The sequence below is a fragment of the Heteronotia binoei genome, chromosome 5, assembly GCF_032191835.1.
Source record: "Heteronotia binoei isolate CCM8104 ecotype False Entrance Well chromosome 5, APGP_CSIRO_Hbin_v1, whole genome shotgun sequence".
NCBI classification, from domain to species: domain Eukaryota; kingdom Metazoa; phylum Chordata; class Lepidosauria; order Squamata; family Gekkonidae; genus Heteronotia; species Heteronotia binoei.
The window spans coordinates 18,763,403-18,786,058 of record NC_083227.1 but is presented as its reverse complement, the minus strand read 5'-3'; the positions used below and the strand labels follow the sequence as shown (position 1 = coordinate 18,786,058).

General features: G+C 46.6%; 1 protein-coding gene across 2 annotated transcripts in view; it reads left to right on the top strand.

Moving 5' to 3' along the window:
* Window positions 1-211: 211 nt before the first annotated feature.
* PBX2 (PBX homeobox 2) overlaps window positions 212-22,656 on the top strand; it is a 53,625-nt gene continuing 31,180 nt past the window's right edge. Inside the window, exons 1-2 of one of the 2 annotated variants that reach the window (XM_060238964.1) lie at window positions 212-704; window positions 3,194-3,279. In XM_060238964.1, coding sequence (XP_060094947.1) covers window positions 499-704; window positions 3,194-3,279 — 292 coding nt within the window. In that variant the 5' untranslated portion in view covers window positions 212-498. The remainder of the gene's footprint in view (window positions 705-3,193; window positions 3,280-22,656) is intronic. The other variant, XM_060238965.1, reaches the window with a different exon arrangement.

Sequence of the window (22,656 nt, the reverse complement as noted above, 5' to 3'; positions counted from 1 at the left end):
GCTGTTTCTTCTTTTTTCCTTCTAGCTAGAAAGCAGGTTGTTTTCTTTCTCCATCCTTGTCTCTCTCTCCCCCCCCCTTCCAGGTGGCTTTTCCTCCAACGCACCAGCTGAGGGCAGCAGTTATGTAGGGAGAGAGTCCACAACCCCATGCCTCAGCCAAGGCTTATGAAGAGGAAGGGAGGTGGGGAGAGAGGGAGAGCAACCAGCAGCAGAGAAGCCGATCTCCTCTCCTCCTTTTTCCTTCGCTTCCCTCCCCCTTTCCAGCTCCACCTCCTCCTCCTCCCCCAGCCCTTGTGTGGGACTCCATTTTCCCAGCCCCAAAGTCTCCAAGGAAGGGGCCGTGGGAGCGTACCTTCAAGATGGAATAGAACCGATTCTTTCCTCAACGCTGCCCTTGTGTCGCTCGTTGCCAAATTAGGATATACGTCTTTTGTGTGTGTGTGTGTGTGTCTGTGCGTGCGCGCGCCTGTGGACTATTTGCCTTGTGGTTTGCCAAGAATGGATGACCAAGGGAGGCTTATCCAAGCCAGAGGGGCAGTGGGGCTCACAGGCCACCCCCCAGTCCAAGGAGTCCAGACCATGACCCCCCACTCTCTCCACGAGCCCCCTTCGGATAACGGAGAGCCACGGAAGCAAGACATCGGTGACATCCTCCAACAGATTATGACCATCACCGACCAAAGCTTGGACGAGGCGCAGGCAAAGTTGGTTACCCTTTTCCGTTCTTGGATGGCCTGGGCTTTGTGGGGGGGGGGGGGGTGGAAAGTTTGAGTGGGAGGGTTCCCCTTTGTGTGGGCATGGGGCAGTCTGGTGAAAAAAACTGGCAAAGTGGGGCTTAGTTGACGGAATTGGAATCTAGGTGGCGTGGGATACGTTCAGTGGGGTTTCCACCAAATTCTAATTTTGTAATGTGAAATACTAGGACGGGGGGTGGGGGTGGGGGGATGGATGCCAAATGAAGGTTTCTGGTGGAGGGTTGGGAATTGAGAGTTGCTATGGAACGAACGGATGGAGATAAGCATTGTGGGTGAAGTGAGTACAATTATCAGAATATTCTTAAAAGTCTAGATTCTTGGCACAATATTTCAGAGTCTTTGGTGGGAACTGAAGAGAACTAGGGAATAATAAAGGGTCTTTTTTCCCCACTTTATGGGAATGGTGGGGAAGGAGGTGAGACCGGACTGAGAGTGGGATCACTTGTAGGGGAACTTTACTGGAGACTTCAAAAGATAGCCAAAGGCCTGGAAACAGAAGAGCGAGTATTAAAGTTTGAGTTTGTTTCTTACAAGAAAAGAGATAAAAGGGAATTGTTCTTGATTAGGGAGTGCAGTTCACTTGGGGGAGGGATGAAGTGGTGATTGTTGTGGAGGGCTCTCGGGCCTTTTGAGCTGGGATTTAGAACAAAAAGGAAAGCATAATTTGGGCACTGCTTGAATGTAGGGAATAAAAGTTTCCTTTGGGGTTATTGATTAGTACGGGGCATGCAGGAATCGATTGATGATTTGAGATATGGGATTGAGGGGTGGGGATATCCAGCATGGAATTATGGAGCCTTGGGCTGTTATAATATAGTTGTTAACAGTTCTGTGAGAGGGACTAGTATCAGATCCTGGGTATTGCTTCCCAAATTGGCACCTCCTAGTTGTTTCTGATTTTCACATCTTTTGCTTAAGCCGTTGGGCCCCACTTCCAGAAAATGTAGGAGTCTAACTTGCCACCAACTTGCACTCCTCTCTCGCCCACTTTTGTTTCAGAAATACCAACAGCCCCAAACAGGATTGAATTACAGAGTATTAGTAATAATATTTGATGGTTGGCTTATATATTAGTAATAATATTTGGTGAAGGTCAGTAAACAAAAGTGGGTGATATATAAGTGGGGATGGAAGGGATGTGCATCGCCAAAAGTTATGGGGTTTTTTTTAGTGTCTTTGTGCTGTGTTGGGGAAAAACTGAATTATCTCTTTCATCTTTACATTGGGGGAGGAGGATCTTTTCTTAACTGCCTTGTATACCTGTTTGTGAGAGCAGGTGGTCTCTGTGTGTGTGTGCTTTTTGACGTGTGAGAATTGTCAAGGCAGTGTTGGGGGGGCGGTATTTATTAGGCAGAAACGTGGTTCATCTCAAAAGGCCTGTTTCATTTTCTTGTAAGGTGTTTCCATTTGGGAATTGTCGCTTGTGTGTAGTCTGTGTGTAAGACATAGTTTATGCTTCTGTTAACTATTGTGAAGTGCTAGTCAGGGATATGGGTGTTTTTATGTTTTTGGAAGTCAGGGTTTCTCAAGGGTATCTTTTTTCCTGAGATCCTTGTGGCTGTGTGTATACAATCTAATGTGAGGTGCATGGCAAGTTGGATACCACAGCATTTGGAGAGGTTTGGTAATGCTTCCATGGGCAGTGAAAGCTGAGGGACTGTAAACAGAAAAGAGGTTCTTTACGCTATTTCAGCAAGAACTAGGAAAGTTGTGTTTCAGTGTAGATGGGTATGGAAGCTTTGCCCTTTTTTGGTGATCTGAAAATTAGGTGCTCTGTTTGGTGGCTTGGGAAGGTTAACTGTATGGGGATGTTTTCACTGAAAGTTGTGTTTGTATGTCAGTTTGTTGGCCTAGTGTTGAGAGTTTTAATTCCATTTGGGGATGGTTTTGGTTTGAAAAAAAATGCATCTAGGGGTTTTTTGGTTGTTATTTTTGGGGGAGAATTAGATAATCAATTAGAATTAGAGAATCAAAAAATAAAAAAAAATTGTAAAGAAATTTATGCTGAATTACAACATGTAGATAAGAGATTAATTTTTTAAAAGCTTGTTGGCTTTTTTGTTGTTTGGGCTTATGTAGCTTATTCCAGTAAAGTGTACACAAAGCCTGTTCCTTTTTAAAAAAAAAAAATAGCTCCCTTTTGTCTACTTTCCCAAACTTGGAAGAAAGTTTGAATATTTTGCTATACCTGCAGATTCTCCACTGTTTTTGATAAGTCATTCACCAAACTGAAGGGAATATATGATTTTAGACTTCCTGCCTGTCCAGACCCTGGAATTATACTGGGAATTACTGAGATGGATTGAGGATTCTGTTATTGTTGTGAATAAAAAAGGACTGATGCCTCAGAGGCCTTAGAACAGGTACAATTTTTAAAAAACTGGACCCTGAAAGCTCTTTTCAGAAATCGTTGGCTTTATCTGTTCTCTCTTCCACTGTTTAAACTGCAGGAAACACGCTCTGAATTGCCATCGAATGAAACCAGCCCTGTTCACCGTGCTTTGCGAAATCAAAGAAAAAACAGGTATTGTTTGGGCCACAGTTTGAGGGGGGCGATTGTTTCTTGGTTTGTCTTTTTTTCTAATATTTCAGTCTGTTCACGAATCCACCTAAAGGAAGGGAGAAAAGGAAAGGAAGGGGATTAGGAGAGCTGAGGGGAGGAGGGAGAGAGAGTGAGAGAGAGAGAGAGAAGAGCGGGTGTTTCTCCTCAAGAGGTTTTGCCAGAGGCCTGTCGTCTCCGCGCCATCTTGAAGCGTCTGGAATTTCTTTTTTCTGCCTGCCCTATTTTCTTTGTAGCTGCTGCTTCACCCTCCTTCTCTCTCTTTCTAACCACACGGCTCGCCCGTGACCCTCTCTCTTGTGTTCACGCCACTCCACTTGGAGGAGGCCGCCAGAGGTCTCTGGTAGCACCTGGATCTTTTGTCCATGAGAATAATCAGCCCCCCCCCCCCTCATTGTTTTGAAATGATCTCCACTGCCTCTGCTTCCTTTGCCACACAGTTTCCAAAATTTCCCCTCTTGTTTTGAGATGTGTCCTCAGGGTTTGTTGGAGTCTGGCTTCACTATGGAGTGTCCCCCACTGTGGGCTGTGCCAAAGAGGTTGTGGGGGTTCTATACGTGCGTTTGTGTGAGGTGAATTCACTGTTTCTCTTGCTCCTTGAATTTGCATTCTGCCTGGATTAAAAAGTGAAAGAGCAGTGCCCTAGCCACAGGGCCTAAACAGATTACTGAAAAGGAGAGTGAGGAGGTGCCTGTTTTGTTGTTGTCTGTTGCTGTTGTTAAAAGTTCCTCATGGCGAAGCCACCAAATTTGGGCCGTGCATCTCTCAAGCCATGCACGGCTGTTTTAAAGCTCCAGCCCCGGAAACAGTTAAGGCTGCCATGTTAAGGGACACTTTCCCAGAAATAAGCCCTGCTTCCGAGTAGACCTGCTCAGGATTGCTCCATAAGCTGCTTTTAAAAACCCTTAAAGTCAAGAGGAGTTAGGAAACTTAAGTGTGTGCAGTCTAAACAGGTATGCAGTGCATACAATTTAGCGGTAGGGCTATGAGAGGTGTTGTGTAAAGTCACCAGCCTACATCTTGGTGGGTTAGGATGTGGGAGCGGATCACACCCCAATGTAAAGTACAAACAGCGTCAGTGCCATTTCATTTTGTGATTGTTAAGGGGGAGAGGTTTCGGGGGGGGGGGAGATTCTGGAGGCAAAAGAGGAGGGGAGGGCAGAGTATAAGAGCGAAAAGGTAAGATAGATAAACTTCAGCAGTGAGTCACACGTTGCAGGATTGGATTAACGGTGGGTCTCGAAACCGAAGAGTCTTCTGTTGTGAATTTTGTCTCTGTTTTAGTGAACACGGAACTATGCTAAATGTATCACCAGTGAGTACTAGTTAGGAATGGTCTGTTCTAATTTTTATCTGGCCTGTATTTGGGCGCTACATTTGTCAAAATGTGAGACGCCTACCAGGGCCCCATGCTTTTCATGGTCTTTAGGTCCCATTGTTTGCACATCCCCCCCCCCAATCTCTTTTCTTCTGTATGTGTGTGTGTGGGGGGGTGGAATTTAGTCTAGTTTGGATACCCATTCATGTAGGCTGCTTGTATATCACAATAAATGTGTTAGTTTTTCAGGTGCACAGAACCCTTTGCAGCTCCTGTACATTTTGATGCTGCAAAAAACAGCAAGGAGATTGTGTGTGTGTGTGTGTACTGGGGGGAGTTTATGATTTTAAACACAGCTTGCACAACAAGCATGCCTTTTCCCCCATTGATGGGCTGTGCTGCAAAATGAAAACTGTCTGATTGCCAGGGGTCTAAAATTTAGACTCTGAATGGAAGTCAACTTCATCTGTTACAACAAGGATCTTCTGTGTAGGAAACACCCAAGTGCAAATTGTCACATGTAAGAATTTAATGTATGTTTCTATTTTTTGTCATGTGGTGAACAAATCCTGGGGAAATCACAGCCAAAAAAGCAACCGAACAAACAAAAGCCATATATGCAATAGCATGTCATATCAGGGGTCATATTTCATATGTTGTATATGAAGCAGCCATCTGCCAAACATAGGTTTCATGTTATTTCCAGCCCAAGTTTTCACATATGTGCCTACATTCCATTCTTTTTGGCAGACAGCTGCTTCATATAGGTTCTGACTTGGGATTGTTTCTCTGAAATCAGATGATGTGGGTGAAGTACTGAGTTCTTCTTCGGTTTTATTGGCTGGCTTGCCGTTGTGGACACCCTAAGGCAGGGTGCTTAGGCTGGACATCATGTCCTGGGCAACTCTGTCAATCTTGGTGAGCTTGTTGTTGTTGAATGGGAGCAGCCGGTGGCCTGGATCCAAGGGATGGGGAATGCCTCCTGGAAGAACGAAAGAGCGGTGGTGCAGTCTCTACTGCACAAGTCTGTCTTGGATCCCTTTAAGCATAGTGGGCCAGTTTCCAGCATCTCTTTTTTAGCCAAGGCAGTGAAGCAGGTTACATCTGGACAGCTCCAGATTCTTCCGGATAAAATGCAGTTTTCTGAATCCAGTTCAATCTGGATTTCAGCCAAGCATTGGGAGCCAGACTGTTTTAGTCACTGTGGGGAATGATATTGGGAGAGAGCCTGGTTCTTTTTTTGTGGAGGGGGGCACTGTGTGACACTGGTCTAGCACGGCTTTTCCATTCGCCATTGGCCTGATCCAACATGGCTTCTCTTATGTTCTTATGTTAGAGGGTGAGAGATCCAATCCACTGGTGAACCTTCTGATGCCATTGGGTGACACAGAACATTGGGCTAGATTGTCTGATCCAGCATGGTTTCTATTATGTTCTTAGGTTCTTAAAATGACAGTGTGTGTTACCCTGTTGAGTATCTTGATTCTCTTCTGAACTTAGATACTATCAACCACAGTATATTCTGGATCTACTGTTAGACTTAGGAGCCCTCTGTTTAGTGCTCACGCTCTTGTCTTGCATGCAGATTTCCAAAAATGGTGCTAAAATGGAGAGCCAGTTTGGTGTAGTGGTTAAGTGTGCAGACTCTTATCTGGGAGAACCGGGTTTGATTTCCCACTCCTCCACTTGCACCTGCTAGCATGGCCTTGGGTCAGCCATAGCTCTGGCAGTGGTTGTCCTTGAAAGGGCAGCTGCTGTGAGAGCCCTCTCCAGCCCCACCCACCTCACAGGGTGTCTGTTGTGGGGGAGGAAGGTAAAGGAGATTGTGAGCCGCTCTGAGACTCTTCGGAGTGAAGGGCGGGATATAAATCCAATATCTTCTTCTTCTAAAGAATTGAATTGATTAGATTAGATTAGGGAATCCTAAAGACTCTTTGGCAATGAGAGAACTACAAGTTTCCATTCTCTCTCCTACTAGTTAGCATCTACATGAAACCCACTAGGAGAAATTGTCTGAAAAGGACATGGGGTGAGCTATCATGCTTATGACGCTCAGCCATATTTCTAATTTTCAACATATCTAGGTTACAATTCTGACAGTGTAACCCAACAAAGGAATTATTTCAATCCACCTTCCACTGAAATTAATGGATGCAGACTGGGATACCCTGTGAATAAATGCAAAACAATGTTCTTTATGGTATGAACCCAAGGATAAAAGGAAGTACGTCTTCACTCAAAGGGTGATTAACACACGGAATTCACTGCCACAGGAGGTGGCGGCGGCTGCAAGCATAGACAGCTTCAAGAGGAGATTGGATAAGCATATGGAGCAGAGGTCCATCAGTGGCTATTAGCTACAGGGTATAGATGGAACTCTCTGTCTGGGGCAGTGGTGCTCTGTATTCTTGGTCCTTGGGGGGGGGGGCACAGTGGAGGGCTTCCAGTGTCCTGGCCCCCCTGGTGGACCTCCTGATGGCACCTGGGTTTTTTGGCCACTGTGTGACACAGTGTTGGACTGGATGGGCCATTGGCCTGATCCAGCATGGCTACTCTTATGTCCTTAGCTGCAGCCAGGGAATGCGTTTGATCATTCTCAGCCGGTATGCTAGCCGTATCCTTTACAGTATAGCAAATACCTTGCTCTGGGCATGCACATTTTGATAGCTTCTTGACTTGGCTATTATAATGCACTGTATGTGGGGTTGCCCTGGGGGGAGAGCCTGGAAAATACAGCTGATCCTGAAAGTGGCGACTCCGCTGAAATCCAGGGCCATATGCTGGGAGGATCTCAGTTTTACAAGAGATCTTTTTGTTCCCAGTTGTTTTTCCCACTTCAAACTCAACATGGTGTTCTTGTCTATTGAAGCCCTAAAAACTGCAAACTAAGACATATGAAGAAATGCCCCTCAAGAATTAACACAGTTGGTCTCTTCTGTGGGTCCCACCCAATGGCATGGAGGCCAAACTATGGCCCTAGTAGGAACATTGCATTCTGGGTGGTAGCTTCCACCATTTAGAATTCTGTCCCAAGTGAAACCCGCCAGATCCTCACCTTTGGACATTTAAGAAGACCAGAGGGTGCTTTTCTAATGGGCTAGACCATGTGGAAGGGACGGGGGCATGGTATAGCCCAGGGATGGCCAAACTGCAGCTCAGGAGCCACGTGTGACTCTTTCACACATAGTGTGCAGCTCCCAGAAGTCAAGGAGGAACTTAATGCAAGCTTACTCTCAAGTAAGCATGCTTAGCATTGGGACCTCATTCAGCCTCTGAGCGCTGACCCATAGGTAGGTGACTATTTCCGCCATATATGTGAAGTGGGGTAGGAGGGGGAAGTAGGCAGGCTTGCAAGCTCTTCTCTACCACAGAGGCCACCTGGTGGAGACATGGAGTGGGGGAAGAGCGCATGAGCCAAGGAAGCCACTGGAACCCCCTTAGTTTCATAGCTCTTGTAAGAGCTGTATTTACTAACTTTGGTGTCTAGGCAAAAAGAGATGCATAATGATGCAAACGGTGGTCAGTCATTTATATGGTACATGTGTGTTTTCTTCTCCCGCTGGTGCCAAAAAATAATTCCCTAACATTTCCCCATGCTGGACTTATGGGGACTGTTGTTCCCAGCTTTTGTTTTTAAAAAAGTTTTCTTCTAGCATGGTCGTGTTGTCAAGTGCAAACATTTTTTTTTAATCTTTCTCTGAAAAGAAAGTATTAGGAGCTTTAATAAAGACATGTGTGTAATATTTGTTCATGCCTTACAGCTCTCAAACATCTGATGCTTATTCTATGTAGCTCTTACGTTAAGCAGGTTTGACCACCTATGGTATAGCCTGATCTTGTCGGATCTTGGAAGCTAAGCAAGGCTAGTATTTGGATTAGGGACCACCAAGTAAGACTCTGCAGGGTAAGACAATAGCAAACCACCTCTGCTTCTCATTTGCCTTAAAAGCCCCTTGCTGGGGTCTCCATAAGTCAGCTGCGACCTAATGGCACTTTACACGCGCAGGCCTCAGATGCTGAAGGGACTATTATGGCTTTCCTTTTTTTTTGCTGCTCTCCTGTTGGTCTGAATCATGTTTTACAGTACCTTTGAGGGCCCCAATTGGGTGAAAAGGTAGGCTAAAATGTTTTTGAAATGAAACGCATAGATAACATTACTTTCGGTTTGATCTGTTTCAGTTTTGGTCCAGCCCCATTTTGAGGACTTAAAAAAAAAAAAAAAAACCTGAAAAGGGGCAGGTCGTTCATACTGTAGAGTGGTTTGCATCTGTGCTGACCATGAAAATAGTTTCAGAAGGCAACTGCACTGGTCTACAGCAAAACAGCCAGACCTGAGTCCACTAGCACAGGGGTCATTTAGTAGATAAAGAGGTGCCAGAGCTTATTAGCACAACTAAGTTGCATATGCCCACCCGCTCCTGACATCACCGGCGTCTACCTTAAAATGCTTCTTGAATTATAATTGTCATAGTAAAAGCTTACTCCCAGCATACTTCTAACATTATTTTCTCCCATGTGGCCACAGTGGCATGATGAAGATTTCCATCTGTCTGCTTTATACGTTTTGGTTATTTTCCCATTTCTTTTTTTTGTCTGGAGGGGATTATTAGAAAGTTTGCCAAATCGCCGAGCTCAGCAAAATTCTCACAGTTGGGTTTGAACAATGGAGCCCAGAAGCAAGTATTTTTTTTTGGGGGGGGGGCGGAGGATCAGAAAGAAAGAGCACAATAAAATGTAGAGGTTCTGGAGCTCCTCTCCTGTGTGCTCCTGCCCAAAACGAGGCCTGGACGCCCACAAGATTTTTGGAGCTAGAAACTTTCAAAGTCATAGCTGACTCTCAAAAGCTTCTACCCTCCAAATTTTGTTGGTCTCTGAAGGGTACTCCTGGACTCAAACCTAGCTGTTCCTGCACCTCCTCTGTGCAACACATGCATGTAAAGTCAAGTTGTGTAGTATTTCCCACCCCCTGGCTATCACAAGCCAGCGTGTAGTTGCACATACAATTGTTGTATTTATTTATTTGCATTTTTGCCCTGCCCTGCCTGATGCCTGCAGGGAGACTTAACGCCTGGCCCCACCCTCACCTCTGAAAGAGAACCTTCATTCCCCGTATCCAGGGCGGATTGTGTCCTCTCCTTAGAAACCAGTAAGCAAGCAAACAGAAGACGCCTCCTCCCATACATCTCCCCCCAGTCCAAAATTTTGTTCTCGGTTAATTAAACAAATGTCTCTCATGCTGCCTACTTCTTTCTGCGGTGGACAGAAATCAAGGGAGCGAGGAGAAAGCCTGAATCGATGCCTCTCTGGGGTTGCCAACTCCAGATTGGGAAATTCCTGGAGATTTGCAGGTGGAGCCAGAGGAGGGAATTTAGCCTGGATGTGGCGCTGTTGAGTCCACACTCCAGAGCAGAGTTTTCCGCGGGGGAACTGGTCCCTGCAGTCTGGAGAACTGTCGTAATTCTGGGAGATTGTCAGGCCCCACCTTGAGGCTAAAGACCACACAACCGAAGTTATAGTGACCAAATAACTAAGAATGTATTGAAACAAAATCATACAAATATGTTCAATAGAAGACTAAATAGCAATAACAATTCCCCAAAAGTTTCACAATTCCCTCAAAGGAGTCCCAATGAACAGGAGGTCGACTCGGTTATTCCTGCCTCAAATCCTCTTCTTGTATAGGGGGCTCCAACCACATATCTCAGCCAAAGGCAAAAGCTCAGGAAAAATATCAGAGTGTTTCTGATGCATTAACAAGTTGCAAAAAGTTTGCAAAACCCACAAGATTCTTTTTCAGTGCGTCCAAAAGCTGCACATAGAATTCCCAATGGACAAATGGGACAGAAAGTCTCCAGTAAGATTTCAAAATGGCACTAATTGATTTTGTTTCATTGCATTCTTAGTTATTTGGTCCCTTTAACTTCGGTTGTGCTGTCTTTATCCTACAAGTGACCTCTCTCCCACCTGGAAGCTGGAAATCCAGCCCCTAGGCCTTGAAGTTTTGTTTGGCCGCTTTGACAACTTCTGTGGATTCCCTTGGCAATGGGATGCAGTCATTTGCTTTTATTTCTTTCTGTCCCATTTTCCACCCCGTAGTTAGGCCTCAAAGTGACTTAGAACATTGTTCTCGCCTCCTTCAATTTTCTCACATCGACAACCTTGTGTGATAATCCAGCCTGAGAACAAAGTTTGAGTCCAGTGACACCTTGAAGACCAGCCAAATTTAATTCTGGGTATAAGCTTTTGTGTGCATGCAAACTTTGTTCTGTTGCTTCAGACCAGGGGTGACCAAAGTTGCTTAACATAAGAGCTACATAGAATGAATGTCAGATGTCTGAGAGCCGCAAGACATCAACGTCAGATGTTTGAGAGCCGGGAGGAAGGAAGGAAGGAAGGAAGGAAGGAAGGAAGGAAGGAAGGAAGGAAGGAAGGAAGGAAGGAAGGAAGGAAGGAAGGAAGGAAAATAGATGGGGGAGAGAGAGGTGGAAAGAAAGCAGTTTTAACTTTAAATGCATTCTCCAAGCCACTGGCTGGCTTGAAGAAGTGATTTAAAGAGAGAAATTCCTTCTGCAAACAGGTTGATGGGACCGTGGGGCTTCAAGAACCACACAGTATGTGTGAAAGAGCCACATGTAGCTCATGAGCCGCAGTTTGGCCACCACTGCTTCAGGCCAACACGACTTCCCACCTGAATCTGTCTCCAAGCTGAGAGTTTGTGATGGGGCCCAAGATCACCCAGGGAGTTTCCATGATGAACGTGAGGTTTGAAAGGGCTGCCCGGAGTCCTAGTCTGCTGCTCTGTTGGCTCTGGACAGGGCTTTGTTTGTAGAACAAGCCCAGCAAGAACTCATTTGCCTATTAGACCACACCCCCTGATATCACCATTATTTTACATAAGGTTTTTGTAGAAAAAGCCCAGCGGGGACTAATTTGCATATTAGGTCACACACCCTGAGAGAAAGCCAGCCGGAACTGTGTTCCTGCTCAAAAAAAGCCCTGACTCTGGACATACAGAGTTGATTTTTTTAAATTGACATTTGTAGAATGAAAGCCCCACGGCACCTTAAAAACATTTATGAGCCAATTTGTTGAAGTGGTTAAGAATGCTGAACTCTAATCTGGGAGAACTGGGCTTGATTCTCTGCTGTTCCACGTGCAGCTGCTGGGTGACCTTGGGTCAGTCACAGTTCTCTTACAGCTGTTCTCTCAAGAGCAATTCTCAAAAGAGCTCTCTCAGTCCCACCTCCCTCACAGGGTGTCTTGTGGGGAGAGGAAGGGAAAGGAGATTATAAACTGCTCTGAGACTCTTGAGCGGAGGTATAAACTCTTCTTCTTTCCTGAGCCACAGCTCGTGGCTTCAGGTGTGTGGAGAGATCCTACTTAAGGGAGTGCAGTTATGCACGAACAAAGAGGCTTTAACAATTTAATCCAGTGTAACGGTTTGTAGCCCTGTTGTATGCAGAAGCGCTCTGGCAACTTGCACTAAAGCTGATGTTTGCATCCTGCCCTTCCACTGCCAAATGTGGCACAGAATGGAACCAAGCGTGCCTGTTTAAACATATGAAACGTTTACGCTAAGTATGTAGGAGAGGTGCCCTGACCCGGATGGGCCGGGCTAGCCCAGTCTTGTCAGATCTTGGGTGGGTGACCTCCAAGGGTTGTGACACAGGGGCAGGCAATGGCAAACCACCTCTGAGTGTCTCTTGCCTTGAAAACCCTGTGGGGTCACCATAAGCTGGCTGATGATGGCAATTTCCACCACCATAGAGGAGAAGTAGATGGAATCGAAGAATCATAAGAGTTGAAAGGGACCTCCAGGGTCATGAACATATGAACATATGAAGCTGCCTTATACTGAATCAGACCCTTGGTCCATCAAAGTCAGTATTGTATTCTCAGACTGGCAGCGGCTCTCCAGGGTCTCAAGCTGAGGTTTTTCACACCTATTTGCCTGGACCCTTTTTTGGAGATGCCAGGGATTGAACCTGGGACCTTCTGCTTCCCAAGCAGAGGCTCTACCACTGAGCCACCGTCCCTCCCCTAGTCATCTAGTCCAGTCCCACCCTGTACAATGTAGGAAATTCACAAATACCTCCCCCCACCCCCAATGACCCCTGTTTCATGCCCAAAAGATGGCAAAAAGCCTCCAAGATCCCCAGTCAAACTCTCCTGGAGAAAAATTGCTTCCTGACCCCAAAGTGGCAATTAATATTTCCCTGTGCATGTAAGAAGGGGTCATGAGAACTAAACCCTGATGCAACCCTTCCTGCCCTCTTCCTTCTCATGATCTGCCTAAGTTCACAGATAGATAGATAGATAGATAGATAGATAGATAGATAGATAGATAGATAGATGAATTTATTGTCATTGTTCTCAACAAAAAGAGAGCAACGAAATGAGGTGCTCTTCCACAAACATACCAACACATCAAACACACAGAATCAGCATTGCTGTCAGATGGCCATCCAGCCTCTGCTTAAAAACCTTGTGGCTTTCTTCCCACACATTCCTGGAAACGATGAAAGTGATTTCAGCTTTCTGGCAGACACCTTTAACTCCTTCATACTGAACAACAGTTCTTAAGGTTAAAACATAAAAATGTAAGAGAAGCCATGTTGGGTTAGGCCAATGGCCCATCCAGTCCAACACTCTGTGTCACACAGTGGCCAAAACCCAGGACTATCAGGAGGTCCACCAGCGATAAGAGGTTCTACGACTGGGCTCTGGGGCAGGAATACAGACTAGGAAGAGGTTTAAATGTTTACCTGAAGATGAAATAGATGAGACTCTTTCTTTGTTCCATGTTGGTCCTGAAAGACTGCCTGCCTTTTAATATGCGTTTTTCATAATACCATCAAAAGTAGGGTTGCCAGACCCCTCGTAGAGGCGGGAGTCCCCTGCTGCTAGTCCCCACTGCCAATCAGCTGGCCATCGGGGGGAATTTGCCCTGAAAAAGAGGAAGATCCAGCCAATGTGCAGTGTGCATCTATGTCATCGCCCATGTGACCCGGAAGTGATGCCATCAGCTAGGGTGACACTCTGGTTTTCAAGCAAAAAAAACTCTATGGTAGAAGCCACATTTACTTTAGAATTATTGCCCAAATTCCAGAGCATCCCCCCACGGTCCCCCCACATGATGACATCACTGCCGGGTTACGTGGGCAGTCACACATTGGCTGGGCCTCCCTCCTCCGCCTGGTGTCCCCATCCCCCACTGGTTGCCAGGACGGACCTGAAAGCCCTAATAAAGAGTTGTCAATGTTAAACAGAGTTGCCAACTTCAGTATTAAAAGAGTTGCCAACTTCAGTATTAAAAAATTCTTGCACCTCAGTATGAGAGCCTGTGAAGACAGGACATAAAACCACAAAAGAGGGAACAAAATGCTATTGGGGAAGAAGCAAGTGTGTCTGAGCATTTACATTATACCCTTGCCTTTGGGAATGAACCAACTTATCTTTTTTTTAAAAAAAGAAGGCACATAGTTACCACTGGGAAAGTGCAGAGTGCTTGCCCAGTATGAGTAAATGTCGTCGTTCAGCTAAATTGTTGTAGATGGAATGCCTCTAAGACAGGGCCGGATTAAACCCTGCAAAGGCCCCTAGGCAGTTAAAATCGGGGGGGGGGGGGGCTCTCAAATTAACTCAGAGTTGGAGCGGCTGCCCTGCTACAGCCGCCTTCTGAAAAGTCCCTTTGACAAAGCTGTGGGGGAGAGGCAGAGAGAGGCAAACTTGGCGATCACACCAGCATCAGCCACACCTGGCAAGTTGGGCAAAGAGAGTTGCAGTTGCTGGCTGCGTGTGCAGGCTGGGAGGGCTGCAAGCAGGAGGAAAACCAGGGGGGAAGGCCAGCCCGGGGCCCCTAAAGGCGTGGGAGCCCATAGGCCAATGCCTACTTGGCCTAATTCTTAATCCAGCCCTGCTCTAAGCATATGCAGACAGCTCCAAAGTTCACGTTTTCAGAAAACAGGAAAATAACAGTGGAAACATTCCCTAATCCCTACGCATATTTTCCCCTTTCCTGCTTCGACATTCTTTCATTTTTAGCAACTAGCCCGGAGACTGAAATTGCGGCTGCTTGGCAAGTCCAAAGCCTAGACTTGTAGGGAGGCGTTCTCACTGGCTGTTTCGGCACTGACGGAACTCTCTCTTCCCCTGGAGATTTGCCAGGAAAACCCTGGAGGGAATTCAGTTTCAGAAATAGCATCCAGCCTTTTTATCTGGGAAGACAAATGGTGATTAAGGTTGTTGTTGAATAAGGCTCAGAACGAAAAGACACCACCAACGAGTCCAGGAAGGGCCTTCCCTCTGCCTTATCCACCTCCCTGGTTTTTCAGACCACATGCAAATATATTCCTGTCCTTGGCCAGAGGCCTAGTTTTACTTAAAAGCTCCATTCAACTGTCTTGGCAAAGGAGGTTGGGAAATACCTGGAGATTTGGGCGGTGTGGTGCACCATGGAGAGGGTGGGTTTGGGGAGGGGAGGGACACCAGTGGGGCACAATGCCAGAGAGTTCACCTCCCCAAGCAGCCATTTTTCTCCAGGGGCACTGATCTGTATCGCCTGGAGATCTGTTGTCATCCTAGGGCAGGGATGGCCAAACTTACTTAAGGTAAGAGCCACATAGAATAAACATCAGATGTTTGAGAACCGCAAGAAGGGAGGGAGGGAGGAAAATAAATGGAGACCAGAGATGGAAAGAAAGCAACTTTACCTTTAAACACATTCTCTAAGCTGCTGGCTGGCTTGGCTTGAAGAAGTGACTTAAAGAGACAAATGCCTTCTCCAACCCAGCCAAGTGGGCAGTGGGGGCTTCAAGAGCCACACAATGAGTGTGAAAGAGCCACATGTGGCTCCCGAGCCACAGTTTGGCCACCTCTGTCCTAGGGGGATCTGCAGTCACCACTTAAAGGTTTGCAACTCCTCCTAAGCAGCGGTGGAGACTGGGAGGCAGTGCAGCAGGGTTTTTTCCTGCTTTTCTGGGTAAGCGGGCAACAGCAGAGAACGGCAGGCAGCTGTAGATCTTACCCCTTTGCAGGGTGCCACTTTCCGAAGGCTTACCTCAGATGAGTAGAAGTGCCACAGCAGGGCATATAGGGAGATGTCCTTTTAAGATAATGCGGGTCCTAGGTCACGAGCAGCTTTGTATGGGATCACTAAGACCTTGATCTGAACCCTGAAATACCTGAGGTACTGAGCAGTGACTCACAAAAGCTCCTACCCTGCCATGAATTTTGTTTGTATTTAAGGTGCTACCAGGGCTGGCACTAGCAGTCCTGTCGCTAGAGGCAGCCCCCTGCGCCGCGCCCTCCCCCCCAAAGCTCCCTCTATGGAGCTGATATTGCTATGATATTGACGTCATCGTGAAAGGTGGCAGGGAGGAAAGAGCGACGGGTGGCGCACAACAGTGCTGCCACGCAACCGCTTTCCCCCTGCAGTAAGCAAGGTGGAGGGGGGGGAGCACTTTAAGGCAGGATCAGAGGAGCACTCTGTGTGGCGCCCCCACGTGGGGTAGCAGCCGAGGCCACCGCCACATACTCCTACGTGCCAGCCCTGGGTGCTACTAACTAGACTTGTATTCTTTTCTAGCGCTACAAATAGAGCAACATAGCTACCCATCTCAATCTATAAAATGCTGTAATTTTCTATACGCTGGGCTTTTTTTTGTAGCAGGAACTCCTTTGCATATTAGACCACACACCCCTGATGAAGCCCACCCTCCAAGAGCTTACAGGGCTCTTAGTACAGGGCCTACTGTAAGCCTCGGAGGGATTGGCTACATCAGGGGTGTGTGGCCTAAGATGCAAAGGAGTTCTTGCTACAAAAAAAAGCGCCCTGCCCTATACAAAGTTGATGAAAAATATAAAACGACTAACACAAGACCATATGCGTTTCGACCTTAAAGGCCTTCCTCGGTAGTCGGTAGTATGTGCCATAGTTTTTAGAAACACATCCAGAAAATAAACAATATAAATCAATCATAACCTGGTGATGTTATCTCATATATTGTGTGGTTTGATGTTAGCTTATAAAGCAAACCATGGGTCCTTTTCACATGGTAACTGTACTCACACATAAATCATCCACTGATAACATAATCTGGTATACAGTTTCAAGAATTTCCAGATGTGTGTGTCATCAGCTAGCAAATAAAATCCATTTATGTGTGAGTACAGTTACCATGTGGAAGGACCCGCAGTTTGCTTTGTAAAGATTGATTTATATTGTTTATTTTCCGGATGCGTTCCTAAAAAGCACATTACAAACCGTTGAGCACCGAGGAGGGCCTTCGAGGCCAAAATGTGTACAGTCTTGTGGTCGTCATTTTATATTTATCATCAACTTTGTATAGAAAATTATAGCAGTTTATGTAAAGCCTATTCTTGATTACTCGGGCCCTATATTTTTAATTATATTATTGTGCACACTATAGAATTAATATAGTTCTGTTGATACAAATTTTATTTGCTGTGGCTTGATGGTTGAAGCTCTCTCGGTACATTTTGAGTTGAATAGAAAAGAGTCCAGTAACATCTTAAAGACTAACAAAATTTGTGGCAGGGTATGAGCTGTCGTTAGAGCAGTGTCCGAAGAAGAGTGTGTGCGCACAAAAGTTCGTGCCTTGAATAAAACTTTGTTGGTCTTTAAAGGTGCCACTAGACTCAAACTTTATTCTGTCATGAATTCTTTTAGTCTTTAAGGTGTTACTGGACTCATTCTTATTACTACAGACAGGCTAACCTGGCTATCCATCTTGAACTATTTCGGATTGAGTTAGCTTCCCCCTTCTCCTTTGTTTGTTGAGAATGCAAATGAGGCCTACTAAATCAAAACCTATTTTTATGTCATTATAACCAAGATGTCCTGCAGGTCTGTAGTATGGAGGGTGTATAAGCATATAATTCAGGAGTATTACAGGATCATCCCGTTAGAAACAAGCCGATGAGGAATGCGGAAGAGGATCTTGGCTGCTTCCACACAGCATGTTTTCTCCATGTGGATATTGGGAAGCCTTCATAGTATTTGGGAGAGCCCAGACAATATAGGGTTCCTGTTTGCCTGCTTATGGCGGGAGACCTCCAGACAAGTGAAGCCCTTGCTGGCCAAGGCTCAGCTGATTAGTGGGTGGAAATTAGGGCTGGGGAGGGGAGCAGTTGCTAGAGACTCTGTGGCAATCTTACCATAGAGTTTCTGGTGATTGCTAGAGCTACCCTTATCACTTCCGGCCAGCTCTAGGAATTACCAGGAACTCTAAGGTCAGAACTTCTTGTAAGTAACTGTGCCTTATTTTATTTTTTAATTTGTCTGCTGGCACTAGGGTTGCCAGTCCCCAGGTAGGGGCAGGGGGATCCCTCGGTTTGGAGGCCCTCTCTCCACTTCAGGGTCATCAGAAGGCAGTGTGTGTTGGGGGGAGGGAAATGTCTGCTGGGCACTTCATTATTCCCTATGCAGGCAGATTCCCATAGGGAATAATGGAGAATTGATACGCAGGTATCTGTGGCTCTGGAGGGGCTGTTTTTTTGAGATAGAGGCACCAAATTTGGAGCATAGCATCCAACACCTCTCCCCAAAAGACCCTCCAAGTTTCAAAAAGATTGGACCAGGAGGTCCAATTCTATGAGCCCCCAAAGAAGGTGCCCCATCCTTCATTATTTCCAATGGAGGGAAGGCATTTGAAAGGTGTGCGGTCCCTTTAAATGTGATGGCCAGAACTCCCTTTGGAGTTCAAGTATGCTTGTCACAACCTTTCTCCTGGCTCCACCTCCAAAGTCCCCAGATATTTCTTGAATTGGGCTTGGCTGCCCTTGCTGGGACACTGCCCAGTAACCTCTTGCCATCATGCCCAATATGTGTACAGCTTTTCTGGATCTCATATTCTTTCCTTGTCCAGCTGAAATAAAGACAAAGCTATTTTTAATCCAGCTCGAGGAGGAAAATTCAGGGTGGCTCTTGGTAGGCTGTCCATATGGACACTGCATCTGCAGTAGGGTTGCCAACCTCTGGCTACTACATGGAGATTCCTAACCCTCTTCAGGCTCCACCCTCAAAATCTCCAGATCTTTCTCAACCCAAAGCTTGCCCTGATCTGCGGCCACAATGGGGAGGGAGTGGAGCTGCCTTCAAAATGGCGGAACCAAGTTCTGGGTTTCCCCTTCAGTCTTTTAAAGGGCTTTCTCTTTTTGCCCGGATGAATTGTGCTGTAACATTGCAGCATGGCTCAACAGGGAAAGAGGGAGTTTCGAGGCTGTGAGGGTGGGGTGGGATTGAAATCTCCATTGCGCTGTGGATATGGTGGAGAAAAGTGGGGTTGGGCGATGGCGGAGGCATCAGCTAGCACAACAAGGGCAGGGGGAGACAAGTGTGTGTACATTTTCCTCACCTATTTCCATCCCCCTTGCTCCAACTGTCTGTGGCAAGAGCTCTGTGTGGAAAAAGTCCATAGTTATTCTAGTACGGCCCTCCTGTAAACAGATACACAGCGGAGGCTATTTCAACCCTCTGCTAAAATTACAATTCAGTCTACTCATGTCTCTCCTCTGTTAGATATTTTTAGTAAATTTCGTTTCTGCAGAGAGAGATGGGGTGGCGGGGGAGGGGGGAAGAGAACACATTTTCTTCCAGAGTATAAAAGCTTTCTATCTATTCTCCTGGAGTCATTTTGTCCTTACAATGTGGCCCTTCAAATACCAGTTTGAGAGACCCAGGGCTTTTTTCCCTGGGGGAACGCAGTGGAACAGAGTTCTGGAACCTCTTCATGGAAACAAAATTCTCAAAAAATGTTTAAAAGTTCGTGAGGGGCACCCATGTGTTTCTCCTTCATTTCCCTCTTAAGAGTTCTGGCACCTCTTCTAGAAAAAAAAACCCTGCCTGGACTGAAAGATTGAAGATTGTCTGTTCAGTTCTTTGCAAGAGGTCTGGTGTGTCCGCCATGCCCTGATTCACCTGTGCATGGGCCCTGCCTACCCTCACAGGTGGGGATGCCAACCCCCAGGTAAGACCTGGGGATCCCCCAGAATTTCAGCTCGTTTCCAGAATACAGAGATCAGTTTCCCTGGAGAAAATGGCTGCTTTGGATTGCAGCCCACTGAGGTCCCTGTCTTCTCCAGGCTCCACCCCCAAGTCTTCAAATGTACCCCGATCTGAATTTGGCATCCTTGCAACCCTAATCCACCTCTGGTGGCTAAGGGGGACCTGACAACCCTACTCACAGGACAGAAGCGTAAATATACTTGCATGCAAGTTTCCTCAGTGAGGCTTCTTGGGTGTGTTAAGAAAGCTGTGGAATGGAAGGCATGTCCATCCCTCCCCCCAGTATTCTCAATGGGAGTATTTATTTATTTACATCCTGGTTTTCACCCCAATTGGGGACCCAAAACAGCCTTTCACATTATTTCCCCCCTCCTCCACTCAATCCTCATGACAACAGTCTCACGTGGGCAGGTTAGACTGAGAGATTGTGACATCCCCACGATCACTTGATAGGCTTCCGTGGTTGGGCAGGTGATTTGAACCTGGTCATCCCAAGTCCTATACCCAGGGGTGGAATTCTAGCAGGAGCTCCTTTGCATATTAGGCCACACACCCTTGATGTAGCCAATCCTCCAAGAGCTTACAAAAAAACCTTGCAAGCTCTTGGAGGATTGGCTACATCAGGGGTGTGTGGCCTAATATGCAAAGGAGCTCTAGCTAGAATTCCACCCCTGCCTATACCGATTCCTCACCAGCAGTTGCTCCGCCCCCCCGGCTTCTGCTTTCCCTGGAGCAAGCGACCGATTTCCTACTAGTCACTGTGTGGCTGCATTTTGACTCGCAGCTCCCTCCAATTTCCCTCACAGCTTACAGATCTCCAAAAAACAAGACTAAGTAACTGCAGGGGAAATTGGAGGGAGCCACAAGTCAAACTGCGGTTGCACAGTGACTAGTGGGGAATTGGTTGCTTGCTCTGAGGAAAGCAGAGGCATGGGGGTGGACTGACTGCTGGTGAGGAATTGGTACTAGTTTGACATCATGCCTGGGGGAATTGACCTGAATAGGCTTGCCAGTCCCCAGGTCTGGGCGGGGGTTTTGTAGGCTCCTCCTTGCCATCAGCCAGCTGACTGGCAGGGGGAAGCCCCACCCCAACAGCTACCATGTGCCTTTAAATCTTGGCAAGCTTAGAAGAAACTTGGAAACTGCTTGTGTTTTAGAAGGTGTGTGTGCACCTTTAAATCTCAGGAGAAGGAAAGCTGGATGGGGGTGGGGCAAGTAGGTAGAGCCACATGGTTCTTCCTGGTGAGTGTGTAAAGCTGTGAGAGAGTAAGAGAACAGAGTTCCTTCATTTGTTTTGAATTTGTTTCGGAAGTTGTTTGCATAGTTAAATATATAGTCAAGAGTAAACTAGAACCTGATTATAGGATGGAGGAAAACTCCACCCCCTGGACTGCTTTTTTCCTTACTTTCATTTTTCTGTGTTAGTCTGAAGAAGTTTGTTGGAATACAGCAGACTTTACATTCAGCAACTCCCATGAGTAAATTGCCCCAGTGAGATCACAAAAGAGTGGGCTTGCAAACTGTGACAGATTGCTCACTAGCAGTTGCTCTGCCCCAGGTTTCTGCTTTCCCCAGCTCAAGTAATCAATTCCCCACTAGTTGCTGTGCTAGGTGCATTTTGATCTGCAGCTCTATCCAATTTGCCTTGCGGCTTCCTGTTCTTGCTTTTTAGAGTTCCAGGACCCATGAGGGGAATTGGAGGGAACTGCGGATCAAAATGCGCCCGCGCAGAAGCTGATGGGAAATTGGTCACTTGAGCTGGAGAGAGCAGAAGCCCGGGGGTGGAGCAACTGCTAGTGAGGAATTGGTCAGAGTTTATTTGGGCTGTTTTGTGAATGTATGTGTCCCTATTCCTCCCCAAGGGAGGAGACTTAGCCAATGGAGAAAATAGAGGCTTTGCTCTGTAGCTCCTATGCTACAACCTGAGCAAGCCTGGCAAAGCAAATTGTGGTGCAGAAGGAAACAAGAGAGGGAGAAGGAAGCAGATAACAGTGAGTTGTTCGGGGGCTTGACATGAGCCCTCTGGGGGCCTGATTTGGCCCCTGGGCCACATGATTGACACCCCTGCACTAAATGTACTACGCTAGATGGATCGGTGTTATGATTTTGCATAAGAAAGCTTTACATGTGAGCCTGGATGATAGTGCATCTGCTTTGCATGTGGAAAACCTCCATCCCTGTCATCTCTAGCAAATCCCATGCGATGCAGTTTGTTTCCATGCCGTGAACAACTTCACCTGCCCCTTTCCACACATTTAAGCCCAAAGGGGCAGGACATTTTTTCACTAGGCCTGTTGATATATCTCCCCCCTCCCCATGCAGAGTTCTTTCCCCTCATTTTGAGGCCTTGAGGAAGAGGCCAAAACCTCGAAAGCCCTCTGGCGCCTCTGTTCTGAATCTTCTCTGACCATCTTAATGCACAAGATGACTGCTGAGGGCTGTGTCTGTGTGTATCAGGGTGTCGATGCAACAAATTCAAACCAATTTTAACTCTGCAAAGTGGATCCCAGCCAAGAACAGGCACTTCGGCGGAGGGATTAGAAGTCTCTGACTGTTTTTGCAAGCAAACCCTTGCATGGCTTTCATTATTTCCTGATGCCGTGCAGAGTGCCGCCTACTTTTATTGGCCCAGCTCCTGTGCCTTTAGCAACCACTTGCAAAGTGGCATTTGGTAGGGGAGGCTTTTCCTGGCAGAGTGATTAAGCTGCAGTACTGCAGTCAACTCTTTGCTCACGACCTGAGTTCGAACTTGGCAGAAGCTGGGTCCAGGTAGCCAGCTCCAGGTTGACTCAGCCTTCCATCCTTCTGAGGTCAGTAAAAGGAGTACCCAGCTTGCTGGGGGGGAAGTGTAGATGACTGGGGAAGGCAATGGCAAACCATCCCATAAAAAAGTCTGCCATGAAAACGTGATGCAACGTCATCACCCCAGAGTTGGAAATGACTGGTGCTTGTATAGAGGACACCGTAACCTTTTTTAGCTAGGGAAAAGCTTCAG